At 36.7% G+C, this 16,586-nt stretch overlaps 1 protein-coding gene across 30 annotated transcripts in view; it reads left to right on the top strand.

The window, feature by feature from the left end:
• Positions 1-16,586, top strand: part of EIF4G3 (eukaryotic translation initiation factor 4 gamma 3) — a 234,008-nt gene that overhangs the window by 90,648 nt on the left and 126,774 nt on the right. For 12 of the 30 annotated variants that reach the window (XM_081145840.1, XM_081145844.1, XM_081145846.1 and 9 more), the window contains one exon: positions 13,367-13,462. The exons of 1 other annotated variant lie outside the window; for it this stretch is intronic. In XM_081145840.1, the coding sequence (XP_081001966.1) occupies positions 13,433-13,462 (30 nt within the window). In that variant the 5' untranslated portion in view covers positions 13,367-13,432. Of the gene's footprint in view, positions 1-13,024; positions 13,124-13,366; positions 13,463-14,855; positions 14,970-16,586 lie in introns of all 30 variants that reach the window. 17 more of the 30 variants (XM_081145836.1, XM_081145852.1, XM_081145827.1 and 14 more) reach the window with 3 other exon arrangements.

Consider the following 16,586-nt stretch of genomic DNA (forward strand, 5'->3'; position numbering starts at 1 on the left):
GACCGGGAATCGAACCCTGATCTCCTGGATCCTAGGTCGCGATGCTCAACCGCTGAGCCATGTCCGGCGGGCTCTGCTGGAGTACTTCTTCAAAGAGGCCTCAATTACAGCCCAACAACTGAACTGTGATAAAGTCCCAGAAGATTTTTCTCTTTATTGGTCTAACTTAAAAAATAAAAGAGATTGATCATACGGTCTTCCCATATTTTTTCTTAGGCAAGGAGCTCCACGCCTATATCCAGACTATAAATCATGGAAAACAATTCTCAGTTTGCTACAGTACTCCATTATAGAAAGTAATGTGTTTTTTTAAAGAAGAAAAAGAGAGACCTGATTGTGAATCCCAGTTTTACCACTTATTAATTAAGAGATTTGGGATAAATTAAACCTTCCTCCAGGTGAAAGTTTTGCCATTTATTAAATGGAAATAACAATACCTACATCATAGGATTGTGTGAGGGTTAAATCAAATAACATACAAAGGCCCTGGCAGGTGCTGAATGCTCAATAAATGTTCATTGGACTTCCCATGTTATAATAGCTTTGGAACATTGAACATTTTTTTAAGCTGGGAATTAACTTTAGGAAATAAATTCTTTGCTCTCACATTACGTTTTTTTTTATTTTATTGTCGACACTGGCATTATATTTCAATGTTATGTTTCTGAGTTTCCTAAACTCTTTAGTACCAATTTATAACTATTCATCATTACTGAAAACCAGACCTTGCTACATAGGCATTTATATCATTAAATATTATTGCCTAAGATTGTTAAAAGATTTTATTATAGTTTGACTATCACTATATTTATTATATCAGATTTATTTCCCCTGTAAAATTGTTTTTTAAATAAAAACTCATGACTCAGGCAAAGCTGACACATAGAGTATTTTAGAAATTCCAGGGTAACCACTCAGAAAGCCATGGTAATGACCTTGATGTTTATCTAGAGACACAGTGAGGTTCATCTTGAACTTTTCCAAAAATTATTCAGTAGTGTCAACTGTTAAGCGATCATTGTAGTACACGAGAAGGCAAAATTCTGTCTAGTAGGCACGTCTGTTATTTGCTTCTTTGAGAAGCATGCAGCCCTCATTGTGCTGTGATATATTTGGGGAAAAAATCCAAGTGCTAAAACGGGCCATTAGTTTCTAGTTTATGTATACTGCCTTTTATTTTGTGAGGTGTACTATGGCCTCTCTCTGGTTCTTCTCCACCGTCTTCTCACTTCTCTTTTTGCCATTTGTTCATTGCTCTGTAGAATCAGGGCAAAAGAAATTAAAGGTGATACATCTGATCCATTGGTGTTCCTTTTAATAAAAATCAAGATGAAAAAATTTGAAAACCATACCTGAAGTGATGACTTGGCATTTTTGCAAAGTTTATTTTTTTTTCCCTATCTTATTATAAATCAGTATCATAAAGCATTTATTTTAACAGATGAAACATTTTTCCCCTAACTAAATCATGTAAAACAAGAATTGTTCTGCCTCAAGATATGAATGGGAAAAGGGGGATGATTTTGGGTAGATTAATTGTATTTTGTTTTAGCTGAAGCTCGATTCAGATTTATGCTGAGTCATCTATTAGAGCCATGTTTTGGATTAGACAGACTTTGATTTATAATGTACATATTTTAAATTTATTAGATGAGCGATGTCATCAGGAGTGAACAGTTCTGCTGAAGATGAACTAGTAATAAGACAAACCTAATGAGAATCTGTCTGGAGAGACATTGTTTTTTATCTTTCATGTCTACCATTTTGCTAGATTTTTCTGAGAATGGAAAATTATAAGAAATTGAATGTTCTACCTGCAAATGCTTGTGCCGTATACCCCAGTGTTATGGCTGACAGCAAAAGGTGGAGGTGACTGACCCATACCTAGGAGTCTATGTAGATTTGTTGTGGTAAACAGGAGTTATGTGGTTTGACTTCTCTTCAAGCCTATTTTTAAAGCTGTTTGATTGAATATACTTCCTACTTACCAGATTTCACTGCTAAGCTGATGTTTGAATAAACGGCAAGATTTTCTTAAGAGGCCATTCTTCCCACAGGCAGTGTAGAGTGCCCACTGTGTGCTAGGCACAGGGGTTATTTGGAAAAGGCCACCTCAAAAAGTAGAGTCAAAGTAGTTCTGCTCATAAATGGAAGTTTATGTGACTGTGATTCTAGCCTCCAGAAGCAGCTTAGTCCTAGAATCAGGAACCTTGCCTTCTGCTCTGCGCTAACTTACCGCCAGACCTTTATTTTCCGTGATGAGTGCTTGTAGAATTTTTGCTAACATCCTCTTACTGGACCTTCTAGAAAGGGCCAGGACCAGGTTCCGTCCTTGAACTCTCTCACCCACCCTCTACCTCCTTGTTCTCTGGAAATTTAGGTAACATTAGTAGAAGGTCTTTCAAGTTTATATTATTAGGTTTCTTAACATCCCCTTATATCTTGGGAGGCAGACTCAGCACTGTTCTGGCCCTTCACTACTTTCTCTGGGTCCTTGCCCCATGACTCATGTGCAGCAAGCTCATATACCACTCATCCTTAATTTTCCTGAGTAAATCTTCCTATTTGAGGATTTTGGCATTTGGCCCACAGTTTATTTCTCCTTTTTACTTTCTGCTGTTTACCATGAAGACTTCTAACATGTTCATTTTTGCCCCATCCAGCCATTGCTATGGGCTCTTGGATTCATCCTCCTTTTGTCCCTTTTTTCACTTCCCCAGGGCAACTATTAATTAATGGACAGATACATAGTCAGCAACCCATAAGGACACAGCCTCGACCTGCACTGTCCAATAAAATAGTCACTGGAGCCACCTGTGGCTTTTGAGCTCAGCTAGTACAAATTGAAATGTGTTATAAAGTGTAAAATACACCAGATGTTTCAGTTTTTATACTGACTACCAGTTGAAATTTGGGGTGTAGTGGGTTAAATAACTTATTACTAAAATTAATTTTACCTGTTTACTTTTTCTAATGTGGCTACCAGAAATTTTAAAATTCATTATGTGACTTGTATTTCTGTTGAAGAGGCTGGTCTAGATGTGGTCTCTATCTAAAACTATTCTGCCTGTGATCTTAGAGTCTAAAACTTCTCTGCCCACAGCTTCCTGCTTCCACCTTTCCCATCTTCAGTCCTGCTTCTGTTTCGCAGTCTGCAGCCCTTGCATTCTGCAGTCCCTTTCTAGCCTCAGTATGGCAAGCCCCTCTCTGCTTTCACATTCCTCTTGTTTAGCTTTGATCCTATTGTTCGTTAATCATTATTAACCCCTACTTTCCTTTATTTCCTCAATTTCTGTATTTTGCCAATTCCCATCCCTGAATCAGTCTAACCGAGCAGATGTTTTCCATCTGGCTCCAGGATGAGGCGTTCTGCTGTAGAAATTCAAATGCCTGTACTGATGGGCTTCATAAAAATTTTATGATTTCTTAGTATGGCTAGACTAAGCTATCCTAAGCTGTAGCTTAGCTAATCGGTAATCTTGTTAATCATCTTCAGCTGACTTCCAGTTATGTCCTGCACTGTGTTTTTGCCTGCACCAAGTTGGCCACCAGCAGCTTCGCAGGCTGTATACTGTACAACTTTTGGTGTTACGATACATTACGGTAGCCCTGCCTCATCATTTCTAACCCTCTGCTTACTTTTTTGAAGCACCTGCTGTTTTAAAAATTATTAAGACATATGTAATCTTATAAAAAAGTGTAGTTCCGTTTGAAAGAATACAGCAGTCCTCCCTTATAATTCCAACACCCCCAGTGTATGCCGGAAGCCCTAGATGGAACCAGACCCTATGTGTGCTGTTTTTTCCTATATACATACATGCCTTTTTCCTTAAGTGAAGCACTTGATGGCTTCCCTTTGGCATATACGAATTTTCAGAATTGTCTTGTACTGTGGGGCCGTTATGAAGTAAAATAAGAGTTACTTGAACACAAGTATTGCAGTATCTCTGATAGCCCAGGTAAGTGTCTTAGGGGTAGCAAATACAGCATGGATATCCTGAAAGGGGTGATTCACATTGGTGGGATGGAGCTGGAGGGAGAGGGACAGCTCCTTCATCATGCTATTCAGAACTTGTGCAGTTTAAAACATGAATTGTTTATTTCTGAAATTTTCCATTTAATATTTTTGGATCATGGTTGACCATGTGTAACTGTAACTGCAGAACGTGAAACCATGGATAAGGGGGGACTACTGTGATAATAAAATAACTGGCTACCACTCCCCTAAGAAATCACTTACCAATATCTTTGCAGCCCTCTTGTGCTCTTCCTGTATCCTAATCCCCTCCTTTCTCCTTTTAGGTAAACATTATCCTGAGTTTTATGTTAATAGATGCTTTTTTCATCACTTGTATTTGTTTACCTATACTATCATTGGTGTCAGCAGATTGAGGTTCAGACTCTGAATTATATATGTGACCATTATATATATATATGTGACCTTCATTCGGCGGGCTACTTTATTTCCTCTTAACCTGTTTTCTTACTTTTAAAATGATTTACTTCATAACGGTTTTGTATAATTAAAGTAGATGTATGCCTGGCACTATACAGACTCTCAGTAATGGGAGTTTACATCCCAGCCTTCAGAAACTCCATCTTTCTGCTTCTAAGATTCATTTTCTTTTGGCTGTCTTAAGAATGTTTATTTCAAATTATTTTTTCGTTATTTGGTCATGTACCCTAGGTGATCTCATCCAATTTCATGCAAGGACTGCTGATTTTGTCCAGCTGATTCCTATATCATTCTGTAGTTGACTCTGCTCTATACATGTCTAATTACAGTTGATCCTTGAACCCCATGCAGTCAAAATCCAAATATTACTTTGACTCACCAAAAACTTACAAGAACTATGTCTTTTTCAACTTTATTTCCAGCACTTCTAGTTGATGCTGAAAAGATAGGATTGTTTAATTGTTGCATTTTAAATAATGTATGGTTTGAAGGTTTATTTCATTTCCAGGTTGAATGAAAAGTTTTTGTGTGCCTAATGAATTCCATTGATGATACTACTAATTAATAATTAACATCCTCAAAGGAAAGAAAATCTAAAGCAGTTTTGCTTTGAGGCCTTGTTGTTTGTGTAGATGTCAAGAACATAGACCATGTCATTCTGGGATTTGGGGGGGGGGGCCCTAGGGATGTATTGGCCATTTCTAGAAAAAGGATAAGTGTGTGGACAATGCAGTGATAACTGCCTTCAACCCCAGATCAACAGAAGAGATGTGATTTTTCTCCAAAGTAGACCTGGCCTTTTGAAATAGGGAGTTCGCCAGCCTAATCAGTTAGCCTCCAGTTTTTTCTTGTCATCGATTTTTTATTGTCATGAACACTGGGTGTGTTGGTTGGGGTGAGGGCAGAACCATGTGATGCCTAAAAGTGAACTTTATCATAAAACTGGTTGGTGTTGTTGAGGGAAAGGTTTCAGGGAATTGTAACTCATTAGTGGGAACTGGAGAAGGAGCCAAGTGTTGTGGTGAGGCAGAAATTTCCAGAGCGACTGAGAGCAGGAAGACTGTTAGTGGGTGACTCAGCTGTTTTCTAAACCTGTCTCATGTGATTGAGTGTGCGTGATGTCTGTTTATTCTCGGCAGAGTCAGTACTCGGGGAGTCACATTACATAGCAAGCATAATGTTTGTTTAACCAGCTCAGCGATGATCTAAAAATAGTTTGTAGGGGGTTTTTGTTTTCTTACTGCATTTAAAATGATAATATAGAAAAATTATAATGGAGACCCATTGACAAGGGCTTTCCCATATACATAACTTTGAATGTATAGTTGGCCAATACTATTTCACTTCTTTCAATATAAAGATGAAAGCTTTGGTAGTTAAATATAAGATTAGGTAAAGAAGATAACTTTCTAATTATACAGAAAATAATTGTGCACAATTACATTTTAGCTTGTATTCTAGACAGATACACATTTTGGATGCATCATCATTGAGTATTTTAGGTACTAAAATTTTACACAGGAACATTTTTTCCTTTTTCTGAGGTTATAGCAAATGCTCTTTTGAAATGGAAATGTTAGTGCTATATATTTGCCGGATTTTATGTTAATATTTAATTATAGTAATATTTTACCCTGATTTTCTTGATTTGCTAACCTTGTACTCAAGGTTTGTGCCACCGTGTACTGTAATCGAGTCTTTCAGTGTGTTAAAATGTGGTTATTATTCCCCTATGTACCTATTTATATGCTTGGCTCTGAAAAAGAGAGCACTTGGAAGCCTGAGTATATCTAATAGTCATAATCTGCTCATTTGTCTGGGAAGCATTGAGTCACTGTGATTTATTCTTTTTGACATATGAGTGTTCTTGCTCTTCGAGGTGCGGCATGTACAGCAATGCACTTATCTGAGAGTATTTTGAAAGGGGAAGGAAAACTGCATTCACTAAGAAGAAATAAATGCCAGAATTCAATTTACAATGATGTTTAATGAAGTGGCAGCATTTGATTATTCTAAGTAGTCTGTAGAATTTTGTATTACTCACAGTGCTTGATGCTGTATATAAAGTGGGAAATACATACCTTTTTATGGTTGATTTAATAATGATGTGCATTAGTTATTGCACTGTATTAATTTGTTTCATTTCATGTTTAAAAATTAAGCTAACCTGAGAGGATTTAAGCTTTTATTTTTAATATTACACTGTTAGAATATTTGCTGGGGTTTCTTTTTTGGCATCTTTTTTGTCTGTGCAGTCATTAGGAATTTAATAAACCTGCAGTGGTGTATTAAAGTGCATACCTTCTAACTCACTGCATAAATGGGACCTGACTTGAACACCATTTGAAAGTAATTCCAGCAATTACACTGACTGTATGTGATCTCATACCTGCTTTTTTCCAATAGATAAGTAACACATTGAATATTTCTCAGTGTTAAAATTGTCTGGGCCTGAAAACTAAGGTTCAGCCATGGTGCTTGGGCATGTTCCAAGGAACAAAGAAGAAAATGATTTCATGTGAACTCAGCTCTTCCACAGGAGATGAATTCGGATTTGGGGAAAGGAAAAGTGTTCTCTAGTTCTTGGCAGATTAGCAGCTGGACCAGATATCCCACTGAACTCTATCTAATTGACATGCAGAAACAGTATTTGCCTCTGTAGTAGAGGAATTATTTCTGTTTTCTCTAGTCATTTGTAGTGTTCTTGATGATGTGGCGGTGGGGGCATTAGTTTTGTTTTCTAATGACACCTCTTGCTCTGTGAGGTAGGAAAATATGTATTCTGCCTGGATCTGAGTCTGCTTGGTACTCTCCTTCCTTGGAAATAAAAGATAAGAACTAGGTTTTTCCCGTCCGTCACTGAAATGCGTATTGGGCACTGTATTTTATGCAGACTGCTAAATGATGATTGTTGTTAGTTTTCGCATCCCATAAGTTTCGGTATACTGTCTTTTCATTTTCCTTTGTCTCGAGATATTTTCCAATATCCTTTGTGATTTCTTCTTTGACCCATTTATTGGTTATTTAAGAGTGTGCTGTTTAATTTTCACATCTTTGTGTATATTCCACCTGCTATTGATTTCATTCCATTGTGATCAGAAAAGATCATTTTTAAGATTCATTGTGACATATTTTGTGCTCAGACTTATGGTCGGTCTTGGAGAATGTTCTGTGTGTACTGAAGAAGAACATATGGCCCGGTCAGGTGGCTCAGTTGGTTGGAGCGTCTGTTCCTGGTCAGGCCTGGCACATACCTAGGTTGCAGGTTTCAGCCCCAGTTCCGGCTCTTATGGGAGGCGGCCGATCAGTGTTTCTCTCACATTGATGTTTCTTTCACTACCACCCCCCTTCCTCTCGCTAAGAAAATAAAGAAGAACATATATTCTACTGTCATTGGATGCTGTGTTTTGTTTGTATTTTCGGTCCAGTTGTTCTAATAATAGGCTTAATTCTATGGTTTTCTTATTGATCTGACTGCTTGTATCCGTTATTGAAAATGGGGCATTGAAGTCTCCGATGATTATTGTAGCACTGTTGTGCCCTTTAATTCTGTCAGTGGTTGCTTCGTAAGTTTAGGAGTTCTGCTGTTTGGTTCATATATGTTCACAGTGTTATATCTTCTTGGTGGATCGACATTTTCTTGTTATTGTAGTGCCCTCCTTTGTCTCTTTTAATAATTTTTGACAAAGTGTATTTTGTCTGATATCAATATAACCGCTGCTGCTTTCTTTTGGTTACTATTTGTATGGAATATCTTTTTCTTTCTTTCACTTTTAACCCTTGTGTGTCCTCCTTAGGTCTGAAGTGAATGTTTTGTAGACAGTATATTATTTGATCCTATTTTTTAAAAATCCACTATGCCAACCTATCTTTTGATTGAAGAGCTTAATGCATTTATATTTAAGGTAATTACTGATAGGGAAGGTCCCAATTTTGCCATTTTGTTATTTTTTGTATGGTTAGTGCTCTTTTTAAAAAAAATTGTTTTCTCTCTTACTGCCTTCCTTTGTACTTAGTTGTGACATATTTTGACTCCCTTCTCATTTCCTTTTGTATATATTCTAGAGATATTTCTTTGTGGTTACCATGGGGAGTATGTGTAACGCCCTAAAGTTATAACACTCCTTTTTAAACTGATAACTTCAGTTGCTTACAAATATTCTACTCCTTTATATCCTTGCCTCCTCCCACTATATGTTATTGGTGTCACAAATTTTATCTTTATATACTGTGTACCTATTAACTTAGATTTATAGTTATTTTTATGCTTTGTCTATTAAATTATATAAAATAACAAAAGTGGAGTTATAACCCCAAATTAAAATAATAGAGGTTTTTATATTTGCTTATGTATTTACCTTTACTGAAGAAGTTTATATTTTTATATGGCTTCCAGTTACTGTCTAGTGTCCTTTTGTTTCCACTTGACGTACTCCCTTTCGGTAGTTCAGTTGTATTTTTGATGTGGTTGTGGGAAGATGCAAGTACCCACTGCATTTACCTACACTGCCATCTTGCCTGGAAGCCTCACATTGTGAACTTCTTGAACGTTAAAAAATCAGCAACCACATATCTTCAACTTCATTTGTGCACATAGAACACAGCACATAGCTTCTTCTTTGTGTTAAAGTTCAATAAATATTGTTGATTTAATTTTCATTGTGATTTATGAGATGACATTTCATTTGTGTTCCAAAAATATTTACAACTTTGCAAAATAGAGACCTCCTACTGGGTTTTGTGGTTTGCTTTGCCTTTTTATATTGAAGGGGAAGCTGAATGATGTGTTATCTTCATTGTGTTTTTATTATAAAATAATTCTTCAGATCCATGAAAAAGGGAAAATACAAAATACAGAAGTGTATAAAATAAAGTAAGACCTACAAGTTTTATCCTATACTCTCCCCTTGCAATTCTCTTCCCTCTAAAGTAGCCAGTGTTAAATTTACTACATACATTCCTAAGACATTTTATCTTCACAAGTATACTGTATGCATATATCAAAAAACTACACAACTAGGGTGATTTTGTAATTAACAGTTCTCCGATTTGCTTCTGTCACTCAGTGTTACAGATATCTTTCCATGAAAGTCTGTGTAGATTGACCTCACTCTTCTTAAGATTGTACCATATCCTCCCATTGGTTGACTATAGCATACTTTTACCTCTCCCTTACAAATGGAAACTTAGAATGTTTCCTGTTTTGTTTTTTTCTCCCCATTATGAGTATATCTGTTGGGTAAATTCTTTGAAATGGAATTGTGGAGTCAAAGGGATAAGCTTATTTAAAATTTGGCATTACCTAGTATCTCTTTGAAAGGCGGTGGCAAGTTATTTCAGTCAGATTTGTGTGTGTGTGCACACAGGCGCCTAATATTGAACTTAGTCTTTATAGCACTATTTATCTAAAGTGAAGGAAGAGTCTTAAAACAGGAGAAATAACCTCTCACCTGTGAGTTGTATGTGAAGAACTTAGAATAGTGTCTGAAGCATGGTAAGAGCTATATACATGTTTTCTGTTATAATTGTTTTTGTTGGCTTAAGTCCATTGTATTACATTATGAAAATTGAAAATCCTTGTATATTTATTCACGTCCCTGATTTGCAAGCCATCACATCTGAACACAAGGTACTATGTTGGTCTTGTATGAATTCACCCTTGGATTCCTATCTTTAATTGTCCAAACCACTGTTTTTTGTGCAGTTGTTATGGATGTAAAGGTTATGTGTGTAGCACAAGGACTGTTTGACTGGCTTGTCTTCACTGGCATTCTCTTAACAGCCTGTCAGTTATCATCATTTGCTTGCTGTTTTTGTTACTATTGTGCTCTTTTCTACCCAGTTAATAAAAAGAGGTCAGTGACTCAAGAGGGCTCATGAAAACAAAGTAATAATGAAAATGAAAATTTAAGTCTATAACTTTTAACCTTGGATAGTGAACTGGATTGTCCTGGAAATATAAAATATTCATACATGTGTCCTTGGAGAATTAAATCTTTGTGATAACTTTGAAGGTATCCAAAAGGGGGGAGTGCAAAGTGTATGATAAATACCGAAATGATACTCCCTTGATTTATGCATAGTTCTCTGTGCATTTGATGTGATGAAACACGTTCATAGAATGTTCCCATTCAGGTTTTTGCAATGTTTTTCAACAAAGCATACTACTGTATTGAGCAAGTTATTACAGAATTACTTAATTCAGTAAACTTGGTTAATCATGTCATTAAATGCAGAGAAGAGATGGAAAGCACAGAGGCATCTTTCACAGGTGCACTCCTTGCAACAAGAGTAGAAGTCACATCATTCCTAAGAAGTTTCTAAAACCTGCCACAATGGAATAATGCTCTGAGAGAAAGCTGAGTGAGCTGTTGGCAAAATTCTTTATCAGTGCCCTTATTAAAATCACATATTGCTAATGGCATAATAGCATGCATTGTAAAAGAGGAATCACTTCCACATGTGGGTGTCATCAGATACCATGCTTTGCATTTAGATGAAACTGCTTGTGTACAGATTATGAATCAGCTCTTGGCGTACATACAATTTAAATTCTAAGAAGAACTTGATTACTTTTTGTCTGTTTAAAATAGTAATTCCAAGTAATGGAAAATAAGTTCTTTGTCTTTTAATAATCATTTTGAGAGTAGTAATATAATCTCAATATTTCTAGAGTACCAGCTTGATGTGTGGCCAGGAATAGTGTTGTTACTAAGTGAAAGAACTTACACCTGAATGCTAATTCACATACTGCTTTTTCAGTTAGTTGTAAGGGTATTGCCTTATATGGCTCCAGTGTTGAAAAATATTAGTGAAAATTTTGAATAAGGTCAGATATGGCTATCATGAACATTTTCAGCATCTTTTATGAGAGGGCAAGTTCTCCCCTAACTTTTTTTTTTTTTTTAATCTTTATTGATTTCAGAGAGAGGAAAGGAGAGGGAGAGAGAGAGAAACATCAATGGTGAGAGAGTCATTGATCGGCTGCCTCCTGCACGTCCCCGACTGGGGATCGAGTCCGCAGCCCGGGCATGTGCCCTGACTGGAATCGAACCCTGATCGCCTGGATCCTAGGTCGACGCTCAACCGCTGAGCCACGCCTGGCTGGGCGTCCATAACTTTTTGAAGTATAGAAAGAGGTAATATTTTTGTTTTATAAGTGTTACATCTCAATGCTGTGTTCAGTATCTTGACAGGCAGACGCTTATGCTTCTGTGTAGCAGAAACTAAATGTTGAAGATAAAGCATCAAGATTTCCTAAAATCAAAGAGCCTCGCCACTGAGAATGGGGCTTTTTAAACACTTGATGACTTTCTTTAATTTGATAAAGAATGAAATTAATGCTGTGTTTTCGAACTATATCCAAATTTTGTAAGAGAGTTGGATGAAATACTTTTCCAATTTGAATGCATTCAGAGTTGATAAGATCTAGCCACCACTCTTTTTCAAGGTAAAATAGAGTTCCAGCCTTCCAGAATCTGAATGTGATACACATAAAATTAGGGTTTGAAACAGTACTAAAAATAATCTTTGATAAGAAACCTCCGAATAACTTTTGGATCGTAGTTGATCCAATTATCTATCCAGTTTGATAGATGCAGGATACTTGCTGCCATTGTTTTCAGTTTGTGGCGAAATTTAGTAGAACTAGAATGAAAAAGAAAATCAACTATAACTTAAATGTCAGTTATAGAAATGCCTATAAGGTTTCTGTGTTGAAAAGATTACAAGATATTTTATTAATCTTGTTTTTGTTTTCATTATTTGAAAGTTTTGATGAATCTTTTCAAACATTTGCTCTAAGGTGGTAATTCCAGCTGAACTCTCATTAAATAGTTAACAAATACCAAAAGTTAGGTTTAAAAATTTTTTTTTAGGTATTTCAATGAAATAGTCATTTATTGAACATCTTCCATATTTAAAGCAAAGTTAGAATACTTCCTAGACACATTATTTACTTAGTTACCTTGGGTAAGACACTTAAAGTTTCGGACCCTGATTTCCTCATTTGTACAATTGGAACTATAGTAATTACAGGTGATTGAACAGTAATTGACTTGACCTCATTTAATCTTAGCAATGCCTTGTGAGGTAGGTATGTTACTCCTTTTTACATTCATGGGAAAGATAAATTACTTGCCCAAGCTAACAACAGTACTAAAGGGCAGTTTTTAGGATTTGAATCCAAGTCCTGTGATTTTGTGTCCATTGCTCTTGTTATCATTTCATTTTAAACATGTTACAAGGTTTTTTTTTACATGTTACAAGTTTTTTTTTTTTCCTGAAATCACTTCGCATATAGTATTTTAGTGTGTAGCATTTAACATAGATTCATAATGAAAAGCTTCTGTTCTTATTTTCAGAAAACTTGTGGTAAGTTAGTATGTATTGTATTACCACTTATTTCTAGCTTTTGTCTAAAGTTCTTAATAATTATGTATTTTCATGGGGTTATATAGAAGGATTAAGGTGTAAGCAGTGGAAGAGAATAGAGGTTAACTGCTCATTAGAAGTGAACTGCTCATTTGACTCTAGGATGTCTTCCTCAATGGCAACTTTTGCTTATAGGTACTTTGGAAAGCTCACTACAGAAGTGACAAGTTCCCTCAGCCATGTTTGATTTTGTTTGTGGATGGGCTGTCCTTTTCAGAAAGAGATAAATTGAGAGTGAGTGCTATTTTTACTTACGGTATCAAATAATTGCACCTAGATAGGAGGAGGTTTAAGGTAACCCCTAAAAAATGCTGCGTTGGTTCTGGATTGCTGGCTATTGTGATAAAGATAAGTTTCAAAAGTAGAGCTGTAAAGCACGTTAATAAGTACTTCTATAAATATGTTTTAACACTTTGGATTTGAGTTTCCCTCCCATATTTATTCAACTCTGATATTGTTCCTGCTGTTCTTTGACAGACCCCTTATCCCCCTGGACAGAATGCAGGCCCAGCCACGCTGGTATACCCTCAAGCCCCGCAGACAATGAATTCGCAGCCTCAGACCCGTTCTCCGGTAAGGAAGCAGAGGCTTGTTCTAGAGGATATTCGCCACCTAACTCTGTTTGTAGGAGCTTGGGTTCCTTTGGCTAATATTTTTACTTAATTTTGGAAATTTGTCCCAAAGTCTGTTTATTATAATTGTTATTATTATTATATTGGTTAGCATTGCATTTTACACTCTTTGCTATGTGAATAATTTAAATTTATTAAGAAAAGAAGGAATGGAACCTTTTATCTTCTTTTACCTTTCAGTGGCATGATTTTTAAAAAAATTCCAGTTGCATTCAAGTTCATTTCAGTTTTTAATTTGTTGTACTATTCAAAATTCAGGGGAAAGGGAAGAGTAAAGCATGGCGATTTTACAAGTAAAATAAATTTCATTAATTAGACTCATTCCAGTGGTTTGGGAAGGTCTTCTGAATTGGTGTCACTAGATCAGTTCAAACCATTTGACTGTGGACATATGCATGATATACACCAGTGGTGTACTCATTTTTTTTTAATGGCAAATAAATTTTTGTGCAAATGTAAATGCTGTCATCATCCTTGCTCATCCTTTACGTGGATTGCAATAAGTTTTGCAAAGATTGTGGATTTACTCCGGGTTCGTCCTTCTGTTTCACAAAAGAATACAGTGGCTTCAGCTGTCCATTCCTCAGAACGGTCGATTCCTGCCCTGCATGATTAGTTTTTGCTAGAAGGTGCTTCTGTAACATCTCACATTGTATCTCACATTGCTACTTGTACCTCAGCTCTGTGTTTTCCTCAATATAGGGACCTTCTTTTGGTTCCCTACCCCTGATTTTTTGCTTCTAGTGCAGGAATATTTCATTGCATTAGCTTCTATTCATTTAGTTTTATGCATGCATTTAGAAATGTTGAAATGTGTGAAAGAATTGCTCAAAGAACTAGGAGAGCATTGACTGTACCAGAATGTAATCTCTTTCTTACCCTCCTCCTGTCTTCCTTTCCCCTATTGCCCTCTTCTCTGATACCTGCTCTTAGATCCTGGTTCTCCCCAGGGGGTGGAGGAACCTTTCTAAAGAGGTGGGACTTTGGTCCTAGTTGCCTGTTTGCTTGTCTTTCTCTCTTTTTTTTTTTTTTTCTTGCTGAAATGGTCAACAAGATGTCTGATGCAAGTTTTGTTCTGAGAGTGCTTTGGGGATGTGGACACTTGACTACTTGGAGTGGGCCTGAGATCTCACCAGATTAATTTAGATAGGCCCAGGTTCTGATCATTAAACATGAAACATTATGGTAAGCGTTTACTGCAAAGAATTCCACGGCCCTCTTTACCTCTAAACCCCCTTTTATAATATTGGGGGAAAAAGATTTAAATTTACATGGTTAGAACTGGCGCAAAACCTGACTGAAGAGCTGCATCTCTAAACCAGTTTTTTTGACAGCCCAGCAGAACAGTGCCAATACATTGCACAGACAACTGGAAGAGGAGGAAGGTTTTGGAACAGACTCCCGTTTACAGGTCCTTGGCTGGAAGAGGCTGGATAAAATACTGCATTGTAAGCAATATAACAAACTGTACTTCTTGCAGGCAGTGGTGCCTCTGGCACTCATTATTTTTGACCACATCCATTTATTGGCTGATGAACAGAAATGCATTGATTTCTTCCTCTCTGAAAGTCTAACTTAGCATGGCAGTTTCTGCCAGGCATCGTGGGCAAAAGAATAACAAATTGGGTGGGTCTTCTCTATTGGGAATTAGACAGGAATAATTTGAAGTTTAGATTTTTCTTTATTTTAAACTTGAAGAGGGATATCCCTTTCATATGAATTTGATTTTAAAAGACAAATTTTAAGGCTTCTTTTCCCTCTTTCCATTATATAATCAAATATCAAGGGGGAAATTGTCTGTAGTTGTCAGCCATTTTTCTGTGGTCATAAACTCTTCAGATACTATCCTCTATGCAGTTTTTGCCATCCGCTCTGCTAGTGACCATTACCATCTACATTACTAAAAACCACACCCATAACATCCCATTACATACCCCAAAACAAGTGCAAGACTAGCAGACCCCAGACTACTCTTGCTTGTTGTTTTGGGTCCAGTTTTCTTTATTTCATTTGTGTTGGTGCTGGGAGGGTGAAGTTTGGGATAGGAAATTTGGCAGGGTTGCATTTTCTTTTTACATCCCAAGTTGCCATAGCCTAGTCTCATCCATCCCACAGCTGTCCCAACTGGTGAGGAGAGGTAAGCTGTTGCACTAAGGAAGGACCCTTCCTATGGCTTTGTAGGGCAGCTAAAGCTTACTCCATTCTATTTCTGCATTAATGGGCCATTGGCAATTGCACGGTTTAGGCTTTTCTGTTCTTCCCTGGACAGCTGCCTTTGCAATCCAACTGGCTTCAAGGGGCCCCCTCCCTCCTTCAGGTTATCTTTGTGCCTGTATTTCTGTTTGATACTTCTCAGTATCTTAGTTAAATTCTTATTATTGAAAATCTTGTTTAAAGGTAAAAAAAATACTGATAAGCTATTTACCTGTTCCATTTTCTGGTTGTACTGGAACTCTTTAAACAGTAGTTTACTTTTAAATAGCCTCCAAAATAGTAAAGCTGTTGAATACTTAATTGGGAGAGGCGGACAGTTTGGCTTTTGCAGTAACCTGTTACTTTGGTTATTTTGACATTTTGTGGTGCTCAGTGCCAAAGTTACATCAGTGTTCTGTTGGCCGTGCCCAGTTACCAACTGTGCACAGAAGAGTGAGTGAGTGGGTGGGTGGATGGCATTGGATCCAAGTTCACAGAAGGCTGCTTTTCTTAATATCTACAGTCCTCACCATCTTAAAGACCTCTCTTTAAAAAAAGAAAAAGAAAAAAAGAAACGAAAGTTTCTATTCTTTATATGAGCCAGCAGCGACTACAGTTTGTTCTGTTGCTTACAGTTATTCACAGGATTAAGACCATTGTCATTTCAGTTGACAAACTCAATAGCCAATGGTGACTAGTGCAAAATAGACTAGGGTACTTTCCCACTAACTCAAGTTGTGGTTTAAAAAAATATCTGTATAATGTTATAAGGTACTTCTTTTGTTCATAGAACATTCTCTTTTGACCAGAACATTAGAAATATACAAAGTTTCAACTTTTATTTTAGAGCCTTAGAAATGGGACCTTTCTGT

Source organism: Miniopterus schreibersii, assembly GCF_964146895.1.
Source record: "Miniopterus schreibersii genome assembly, chromosome: 8".
NCBI classification, from domain to species: Eukaryota; Metazoa; Chordata; class Mammalia; order Chiroptera; family Miniopteridae; genus Miniopterus; species Miniopterus schreibersii.